At 42.5% G+C, this 10,455-nt stretch overlaps 1 protein-coding gene across 1 annotated transcript; it reads right to left on the bottom strand.

Moving 5' to 3' along the window:
* Positions 1–2,742: 2,742 nt before the first annotated feature.
* GZMA (granzyme A) lies at positions 2,743–9,517 on the bottom strand. The gene is made up of 5 exons (XM_021702009.1): positions 9,394–9,517; positions 7,025–7,163; positions 5,318–5,459; positions 4,848–5,117; positions 2,743–2,904 (listed from the first exon to the last, which is right to left on the bottom strand). Exons 1-5 carry the CDS (start codon positions 9,461–9,463, stop codon positions 2,743–2,745), a joined length of 783 nt encoding a protein of 260 aa, XP_021557684.1. The 5' UTR covers positions 9,464–9,517.
* Positions 9,518–10,455: the final 938 nt, after the last annotated feature.

Genomic DNA, 10,455 nt, shown 5'->3' with positions numbered 1-10,455 from the left:
TAGTCATGTCCTGAATACCTGATGACCACTCGGTTATAATTCCTCTGTTTTTCCTGTCTTTATTCTTCATGGGTCTCCACACTGTTAGGTTCATTTCTAAAAGCATGGTGGTGATCTTCTCAGCCCCCTGCTCAGAAACTCTCAATGACTCCCTATTACATAAAGCCATCACTTAAACCTTAGGGTCCTGAGCTCTAGACCTGCCATAGACTGACCGAGTGACCTTGCAATGTGGTCATAACATTTACAAGAACAGAAATTTGGATTTGATAATTGTTAAGCTTTCTTTAGGCTCGATCAGGCCACTGTTCTCTCTCTCTCTCTCTCTTTTTTTAAGTAGTCTCCATGCCCAGCATGGAGCCCAACATGGGGCTTGAACTCACAACTCTGAGATCAAGACCAGAGCTGAGATCAAGAGTCAGACTCTTAACCGACTGGGCCACCTGGCACACTTGTTCTATCTTTTAAATGTTAATCCTTGCTCATCTCCTGTGTTGACCCTGGGCTAAATCTGGCAATTTCCTGCCTTGGTGCCTTTGTCAGAGCTTTTCTTCTAGTCTGAAATTCCTACTACTCTCTTCCTTTTCTTTGCTCATTTAAGTCTTAACCTCTCCAGGAAGTGTTTCTAGATGATGTTACTTGGGTTTGAACTCTTGGCACCAGTCTATACCACCCACTTGAACATTTCCTGTACCCTACAGACTTCGTTGTACCTACTCTCTGCCAACACCTTTCCATTATTCTGACCTCTATCACTATAGATTAGTTTTGTCTTATGCCAACCTGCAGATAAATGGAATCACACCCTGTATATCCTTTTTGTCTGACTTCTTTCACTCACTTTGTTTGTAATATTAATTTATGTTGTAACATGTAACTGTAGGTTTTTCTCTTTCATTGCTGTGTAATACTCCATTGTATAAATGTATGACAATTTTTGATCCATCTTATTGTAGATGAATATTTGAGCTATTTTCAGTTTTGACTCTAAGAATAAAGTTGTGGGGCACCTGGGTGGCTCAGTTGGTTAAGTATCCAACTCTTGATTTTGGCTCAGGTCATGATCTCAAGGTTGTGAAATCAAGCCCTATGTCAGGCTCTGTGCTCAATGGGGAATCTGTTTGGTGGAGTCTCCCTTTACCCCTCCCCCTGCTCACATGCCCTCTAAAAATAAATAAATCTTTAAAAAAAAGAATAAAGTTGTTATGCACATTTTTAAACATTCTTTAGTGGACAAAACCACTCATTTCTGTTGGGTATATACCCAGGTGTGGAACTGCTTGGTCATAGGATATGTCTGTTGAGTTTTAAGTAGTCACTGCTAACTTTCCTAAGAAGTATCAGCAATGAATGAGGGTTCCATGCAACTACTTTTTAAGTGGACTTCAAAATCTGTAATGTTGCTAGTAGGGAATATTCCATCCTCTTATTGCTGTTAAAATCCTAACTATGAATTAGGGATTATCACAGGTATCTACAGTATCATCCTAGTGACTCTGTTAGAGCCCTGTTTTAGATGTTAGTACCAGACCTCACTTTTTAGTGTAGGGACTCCCATCCCCAGCTGTATATTGGAATCACTGGGGAAATTATATAAAGAATATTATGTCCTGGGTCTCATTGAATACAGTTAAATAAAAATTTCTAGAGGTGGGGCCTGAGCATTTGTAATTGAGCAATGCTCTCTTTGTTTTAAGTGGCTATCTCTTGGTGGTGATGTATGTTCTTGGTTTGGGTATACATTGCGTGTGTGTGCGTGCGCATGTATACTCCTAAAGGAACAGATGGAAATTGAAGGAATCCATTCACATAATCCCATTTTGAAGTGGCTGCTGGACTGATGACTACCCAATGAGTTCAGTGTGCTGAATAACAACATAGGGGGTTTTCAAGGAAAACTTTGAGCACTTACTCCCTAGTATGGGATGGCAGCCCCTGTAACCATTGTGTTGGCTGGACCCACCCAGGCTCAGGGATGAGGAGAACCAAGAAATCACCTAGATAATCAAAGGCTTATATGCAAACTAATGAGAGAGGAGGCTGACTCTCTGTTGTATACTTTTCTTCTCTGGCCAATTCTAGGAGACTTTTCTTTCTGTCCCCTAGAATTTTAATTTCTATTTCTCACCTGCCTTTGGAAAACACTGTAAGACATTTCCTCTTCTATTTCTTTCTTAGACTCAGGTTCTTGAGCTAGATAGAGAGAGAGACAGAGAGATAGATAGATAGCATGTGTTGATGTGGAACAATGGCCTTAGAAGGGCAAACGCATTTCCTTTTAACCCAAATGCTCCAGACTGTCTGTTCCTCTTCCCTGCAGAATTGCTGAGCCTGTCACTAGACAGACCTGACCTTATTGTCACTCCTGCTGGGCCCCATTTGGACAGTGAATAATTCAAGGAAAGTATGTGTGCCACTTGACACATGGATGACACTGGTGACATGGGTTCCCTCATCTCTCCCTTGCAATATCTCTAAGGTTGTCATATTACTCTGCTTCACTTTGCCAGTGCAGATCTGCTCACTAAAGGTATAGGAGAAATGGCTACAGTTACACAAATTGATTTTATTTATGATAAGATTAAAAAGTCACAGCAAGTGCCCATCCCGTAAATGATGAATCACAAAATTCTACTCCCGAAGCCAATACTACGCTATATGTTAACTATCTGGAATTCAAATAAAAATTTGAAACAAACAATGAAAAAAGAAGTGACAGCAAATGAAATGAAGTACAATTAGCTAAACTAACCCCTTCATAGTCTTAATTATCCAGTTGAGATGCTTCTGCGAGAGAAGAGTATAGATGCCAGGTCCTCGAGGGTCTCCGCATTTTCCTGGAAGGCCAAAGGCAGTAATACCTCTAAACATACCCTGACATATCAAAGGGCTTCCAGAATCTCCCTGCAGAACAAGAGAGGGAATGGGGATCAGCATGGAACATGATCACTAGTGGGATGGGAAAAATTCTGTTGAATGTGGAACATTCAATGTGGAGTTAAAACCAATCTTGACTTAAATGAAAATTAGTGCTTAAAAGTCCCAAATGTTTGGAAATGTTTTAATATTTTTAAATTGGCTCACTCAATTTATTTGTAAACCAGTGAACATGAAATAAAACTTGTATTGTTGCTCATGTTACCCACTAATTTTGAGACTGATTCTGCTTTAGAAGGGAAACCCTCCTGTTTGTCGTTTTCTTAAAATGCTTAATAACTCAAGGGGTAAAATAGTGCAATGCAGATGGGATGTTGAGGCAAAGAGGAAGCACCATGTCTTCTAGTTTCTCTAGCATGTAACTGTTTTCCTAAAGAAACAAAACCAAAGCAACTTTCCCCTTCATCTATCAAATAGACAGAAATTTCTTCCCCAAGTCTCTTTGGAGCATCTGACACTAGACGGGAGCTTCCAGAAACCAGTGATCTCACTTCAGGGCTAGCTGACTCCGCCAACAGAGAGGCTTCAGTTAGCTGGAGGTCACTGCTTCTCCCCTGACTGTGCCACCACTCTGTGAGCCTGGATTTTCTCAAAGAACTCTAGAATCAGCGTATTTAAATGTATTTGAGGTCTAGAGTCTGAAGTGGTCATTTCACTGCTCTGGCTTTAGGGAATATCGGTGGTGCTAGACAGAGGGCCACTGAGGCATGTGCATAAAACTCTGCAAACACTGGACTCTGAGTGCCCAACTCCTTCCCAGCCACATGAAGGCATCAGTGGTCCCTCTTTTTCAGGCAAAAATTGGCCTTATGAGTATATGAACTGAGGAAGTATGTGGGAGCCTGGGACCCCTTCTGGACAGGTATATTTCACAGAGGGTCTGAAATTTTCACAGGGAGTCCTTCAGGTTTAATTCACCCGCGGCCAATTCTAAGGGGTCTTGGGCACTAAAAGGATGGCAGAAGGGCTGCTAAGCTTCGGCCCTGGAGGGTGGCTGTGGAGAGGAGGACAGGCACACTGGGGACACTGCTGTGGCCTTAGGATGTTGCATGTGGTTCCAAGGGCGCGAAGGTTCTGGGTTCCTGGATTGCCAGGATGGTGGATGAGGGGAGGGGAGGAGGGAGGGCAAAGGAGAGAAAGTGGAAAGGTGCAGAGGACCAATGTCATCTCTTCCTGGGATGTGCCTAGCCTTGGTTCTGAAATCCAGCCATTCAGATTCTGCAGATGTTTAGACAAGCTTCTGGGAAGAACAGAGACCCCTGGATCTCTCAGTCTCTGATTCAAACTCCCAGACCACCTACACTGCAACTCCTTTTCTTCAGGGGAGGCTCTACAGGGTCTTTGGGAAAAGTGAGAAATGATAAACTCAGAGCTTAAAACTTTCTAAGGAATCTCTGCTACTTGTATCTTTAAGCAGGGCCGTGTCCCACTGCCTCTCAGGGGACTCTGGGATGGAGGCTTGCATAGTCTCTGTATGGGTCACATTTGGAAGCTGCTTCCTGGGGACTGAGCTTGGCTCTAGGAAGCTGCAGAGTCTAGCCAGAGATCCTTAGGCTTGGAAAGGACAGGCATTTCAGACTTGCTCGGCCAAATGGCAGTGAATTTTGCGGGGAGTACTGAGGTGGGGGAAAGGGCATTGAAGACCCTAGAGGAGCCCTGACTTCAGCTCTCCTGGATGTTACATATTTTCAAATTGAGATCTGTATGTGTTTGTATGAAAAATGAGAACAGGTTTCTGATGAACGACTTGCGTGAACTGAGAACATGAATTTATTTGGGATTTTATCAAACTTCTGTAAAGGCACCAGGACCCTGCAGAAGCCAAGGCCATGACAAGACAAAGCCTGATGTTACGTATTCTCTATCTGCATGACTTCAACAACTAAAACGTGGGATCTTATTTTACTTACATTGCACGAGTCTTTTCCACCTTTGAGGCTGCCGGCACAGATCATATTCAGTCCAATCACAGGATTATAATTATAGTGCTTTTCATCATTGCAGATTCTTCGGTTTATGACAGTGATATTGACTTCTCTCAGGGTATCAGACTGAGGTGAGTTATTGTGAATGCTCCCCCAGCCTGCAACTTGACACATGGTTTCCGGTTTGACATCATCCCCCTTCTTAGGGAGAGGGAGGATACTCACTTTTTTATTAATTTTTGCTTTTTTGTTCAGCTGTTAGAAGACAAGCATGAAGACTTAACAAAATAAGATCATTTAAATGGTCCTATTTTTACTTAAATTCTAGCCCAACCTTCAAGGACCCCATTATGTAGCTATTGTCTATGGCCACAGAGCACTGAGGAAAAAATTTCCATGTAGGCGGCCAGATCGGAGGAGGTTCTGTGACTCTGAAGTCAATCAAAGGTACATACCTGTAAAAGTTTCAGATCCCCCTCATGCGTGTCCTGGTCAAAGCACGGATAAGGAAACTCTTTCTTAACATACATTATCTGTTTTTCTGACTCTCTCTTGGTCATTGAGTGAGCTCCAAGAATGACCTGGGACTTTCTGTTCCTGAAAGCAGACACAACACTATTAACTGGGTTTCCTCTTTATATCAGGCGCTCAGCATATTATATGATCAGCTTTACTGTCTCATTTGTAAAACTACTTTCTGTGGCAATACTTGTTCGTGGCTCAGAAAGGAAAAAAGTGTAAAGAATAAAAAACCGCTTATGAATCTGTCATCATCACCACCCGCTTCTTTGTAACACGCTAAACTAGGTTCACTGAAAAACATATAACGAGAATTCCATGGCAGCTAAGCCAAGTCTTGGGGTCTTAGGGGTTGGGTCTTTAGTGCCCCCTTACCTTCCCTGAGCTGTGATAGAGAATCAGGTTGCAGAATACTGGAAAACAAAGGTCTCAGGGGTCTAGAGATGGAAGCAAAAGGCATTCAGTAGTTGTAGAAGAATGCACTGAAGGGGTCTTTGTAAGAGAACAACAAACTTAAAAGGGAAAGCTTTCAGAAATATGATTGCCCATCGAAGGACCTTATTTGCATGGCACTGAGTGTGTGTATATTGGGGGGATGGTGATCTGAAGCAGAGGCCCAGGATTCTTTCTTTTTTTGACTCCCTGCAAAAGGTTCATTTTGGTTAATAAAATCAAAATACTCAGGAGGCGTCTTGCTGGTTCAGTTAAGTAGAGCCTGTGCCTCTTGATCTCAGGGGTGTAAATTCAAGCCCCACGTGGGGCATGGGTCCTACTTAAAAAAATACTCTCTGGTGTATTAATAATTAAGGTTATCATCATTCACAACGTAGTGTGAATGAAACCAACCAGATCGTCACACTGTCATTTTTTCCGTTACATCAGCTGATGTGAGTTTCACTTGAGAAACTAGAACCGTGGTTTCAGTGGAGCACACCTTGATGATGAAATGTTCTACGCATCTGCCTTGTCCAAAATGGTAACCACTAGCCAACTGTGGCTACCGAGGACCTGAAACATGGCTAGTGCCACCAAGGAACTTAATCTGTAATTTTATTTAACTTTAATTTAAATTCATAGAGCCACGTGTAAATTCATAAAACCAGTATGACAGTGGCTACCATATTGGACAGCCCAGGTTGAGAGGCTTGATTATGAGAAAGGAGGAAAGACCAGGCCTGGAAGAGCTTTGAAGTTAGTAGTCAGCAGGAGTTAAGAGATGGCTGAGATGTGAGAGACGTTCAGGAAAGGAAAAAGGAAGGTATTAGAAACAAGCTTTCTCTACTTGACTGTTGTGCTCAGGCTCCCGAGGCGACAGAGTTTTACCCTTCCAGACTGTGGTTAATTCTCTCTAATCATGAAGTCAAGACCAGAAGCAAAGCCTTGGAGCACCCAGAGCCGGTAGCTCTAGAGGAGTCCAACACAAAGCGTGAGGGTGCTCACTGTGGATTCCCCAGTGGTCTGATACTTTGGAGCTGAGTCTGGGCTTAACTCTCTGCTGGGGTAAAGCAATTTCCCAGAGACTTAAGTGATGTGAAGATATACACATGAGCTTCCTGTGGTTTTGGTGAAGATTTATTCTCTTTATTAATATTCCCCCAAATGAGAATATCTGCACAAACATTTTTTAGAACCCAAGCACTTACAGGGCACAATGAGCTGCAGTCAATACCCAGTCTTTTGCGATCAGAGCCCCAGCACAGATTTTTTCTCCTTTAAGTAGCACCATATAGGGTCTTGAATGAGGACTCACTTGATTTCCTCCAATAATTTCTACACAGAAATCTGTTAAAAAGAAAAAGGCAAATCCTATCAGTGCCCACCCCAGAGAGTTCTCCCTAAAGCCATGTTCCTAAGACCAGACAGGCTTTTCCTGCTTGGAGAGGAAACATAGGTGACAGCATCCAGCCCCCCCGCCCTCCCCCCACTACTGATATAGTACCTTTTAGCTGTGCCCCCACCTATGGGTTCTTTGGTCATTGTGAGACTTCTGTTTAATTGAAATTTGTACTCTCCTCATTCCTAAGTTGACAGAATAGTATCTATTGCACCTGAGGCTCCCCTTCAACCTGCAGACTGAAACACACGGTTGAACAGAAGGCCTTTTCCAAAGAGGTAGGAGAAGAGAGGAGAGAAGATGTTGTAAGGAGACCGACCAATTAAATTTCCTTGATGACAGAGCAGGAGTTTCATTATTACTGAACAATAGATCTGTACACAAGAAACACCATCCATGCTGGTTTACCCATCTTGTGCCTTTGTGATATATTTTCAGTCCACCACCTGCACCAGATGTTCTTGGACTCTCCTAAAATACTTCTCCTGACCGCTGGCTGAGACTCCATGGCTTCTCAAATAGGGCAGAGTGACAGTTACTCCATTCATAAAACTAACTCACTGCCAAATTCACAAAAAGATGCAAATGGTAAGAGTGACAGAAGGGGAAGAGAGTGGTCCTAAGGGCTCTCATTTCCAGAAGTGTGTTGGGAATGGGAAAGGATAGGGAAGTTAAAGGATAAGGAATTTAGAGAAATCCAGAGAACTTCACCCACATCTCAAATTTTCCTTGGGTGAGTCATGTATGGAAAGATCCCATCTTTGGACCTTCTGAGCTGCAGAAATCATACACTCGACAGAATAACTTCATTTTGCAGAATCACCTGTTTGGTGAGCACATACACAAGCTTCAAAAAAAAAAAAAAGTCAACATCTGCAACCAACCACTCCTAAAAGGGTCAGGGGTAGAGTTTAGAGCGGGTGAGGAGCTTTTGGAACCTAGCAATTCTTGATCCCTACCCAGAATCAATATAAATGAGAATCTCTGGAGCTGGGGCTGGATGCAAGTATTGTTTAAAAAGCCCTCCAGAATATTCTAAAGTATAGGAGAGTTGAGACCATCGGTCCAGAGCATCAAGTCTTGCTTTGCTATATCTGTTCCCTTATGGGCCCACATTGCTCTCTCTGACCACAGGAAACAGAGAAGAGCAGAGCAAACTGCTTCTGTTGTTTCCTTTGAAGGAAAGATATAACTGGATTTTTTATCTGCTCTGTTTTCAATGTTATGGAGGATTTAACATGCCTGAACACAGTCATACTATGCCAGGCTTATGCTCTGCCAACACTTTTTACCCAAATATGCGGGAACCTCATTATTTTAAAAAATTTCTTCTCATTTTTAGATGCAAGATAAACCATAGAACAACTTCCTTGGGTGAGACAGGTTTTTCCATCAGCCCCTGCCCCCGCTCCCATGTCCCAAAGCTGACGGACCCTGGGCTAACGCCATGGCTGGTGCGTACTTGTCAGCAAACTTGAGGAAGCCCTAGAGCAGTCCTCATGTTCTTGAAGGTTTTCAAGGAAAATCTAAGGCCGCTCAGGGGGTATAACCTGTCTTGTGATAATGCCATGAGCTTCAGAGCATTTGAAACTGATGCCCATGCAGCTCTTACAAAACCAGGCATGTCGGTTATTACTTGGAATGCCAAAGAATTAGCTCAATACAAAATACCATAGCACTTCCAAAGAGTCAATGTGGGGACATTCCCAACGACACACTAGCCTAGAGAAATGATATAAATTCAGATCATTCCTGATTTGTTTTGGGTAATGAAATCAGGTTTTTTTGTTTTTGTTTTTACTTTTGTTTAAAACCATCTATGTACTTTCTGCAGCAAGAAAGGCTGAACACCACTATTTCTTTCCTGAAAGGTACTATCTATTTTCCTAAGGCAAGCATTTTTGTTTATTTGCTTGCATTAACATTGTCTGTCAATTTTCAAGTTATAAATTGGCAGCAATAAGCACTGGCAGTTCTATCATTTTTTTGTGAGGAAATTTTAAAGAGGAAAGAAGGATGTTTTTCCTTCTAAAATAAAGACATAGACTCCAAGGGAGAATATTAAAGCATGGGGGACACATATCTCTTCTTGTACTGAGCTAATCTGGCCAAAAGTTTGCTGACAGTCTGCTCCATTTGCTTAATAGTTATGCTGGAAATGATGAGAAGCAGTCTTACCTCCAGGAATCTGCAGGAGAAAAATGGCAATTGAGAGAGAGGTTGCCAGACACGTACAGGAGTTCCTCATTGTGGCTACTGTCCCCACATCAATCGGCACGAAAATCTGTGTTAGTTCTCGGCTGACTCCATCTATATATTGAGGGTACAAAGGATGTGGTTTTCTCTCCTTCCAATTTCAAACTTGAGCATTTAGAAATGAGACACAAGTGAGAACAGGGAACAATTGCTCATTACCAGTGGGCTTGCTTTCCTTGGCTAAGACTGCTGAACGAGGGGAGGGCGACTCTATAGTGTGGGTGGGGGCGAGAGGACCCTGCTGCCCTCAGAATGTAGTACACAAGGAGAGACTCTAAAACGTCTCGGCAGAAATTTGGAGGCTTCTAGTTTTCATCAGCAGCAATACTACTTTCTGCATCCACTAATGGAATTTATGAAGACTTAAATTAGAGCTTTGAAAAATATTGGTCAGCAACCAAATTTTTTTCTAGTTATCTCCTTGGGTTAATGTAAGGACTAATAGTTCAAGGGCAAGTGGAAATGCAGGAGGGAGTCTTATTTATTAGTAAGCTCCTGCCTAGATTCTCCTTCCCCATTTTGTGGACGATAGTTTATTGTGCTCCTATCTGAAGTCTCTGGCAGGTGTGGAGACAGAGGGAGGTGGGGATAGGGAGTGTTGCCTCTTTCCAGCCCTCTGTGTTTCCCTTGATTGTTTGATTATACATCTTGAGACACAAGAAAGATACTGAGCTTCCCCTTCATCTTCCCTCTCTCCTTTCCTCCCTCGTTCCCCCACTCTCTCCCTCCCTTTCTTCCTTCCTTCTGATTTAGTAAAGAAGGAAAATGGTAGTCAGACGTGGCTATTTTGTTCTAATACTGAGGAATGTTTTTCTTTAAGACAGATGAACCTCAGTCCCTCAAGGAACAATATTCAGTATGCTTTCTATTAGAAATGTTTTATGATCTTTTCTGAGCTGAGGATGTGGTCTTTATTATAATACACACAGTCATATGCTCTTTCAGGATGTTTGGTGTTACACCAACCATCCCCAGAGTTAACAT

Source organism: Neomonachus schauinslandi, chromosome 7 (assembly GCF_002201575.2).
Source record: "Neomonachus schauinslandi chromosome 7, ASM220157v2, whole genome shotgun sequence".
NCBI classification, from domain to species: Eukaryota; Metazoa; Chordata; class Mammalia; order Carnivora; family Phocidae; genus Neomonachus; species Neomonachus schauinslandi.
The sequence above is the reverse complement of the archived record's forward strand: the minus strand, read 5'-3'. Positions and strand labels throughout refer to the sequence as shown.

What these genes read in the sequence shown, in the direction of transcription:
- GZMA (XM_021702009.1), bottom strand. Translation starts at nt 9,463, where the DNA reads ATGAGGAACTCCTGTACGTGTCTGGCAACCTCTCTCTCAATTGCCATT. An exon ending in TCTCCTGCAGATTCCTGGAG is followed by an intron (nt 7,164 to 9,393) that starts GTAAGACTGCTT and finishes TCTTTTTAACAG; the next exon opens with ATTTCTGTGTAGAAATTATT. An exon ending in ACTGCAGCTCATTGTGCCCT is followed by an intron (nt 5,460 to 7,024) that starts GTAAGTGCTTGG and finishes GTCTGCTTTCAG; the next exon opens with GAACAGAAAGTCCCAGGTCA.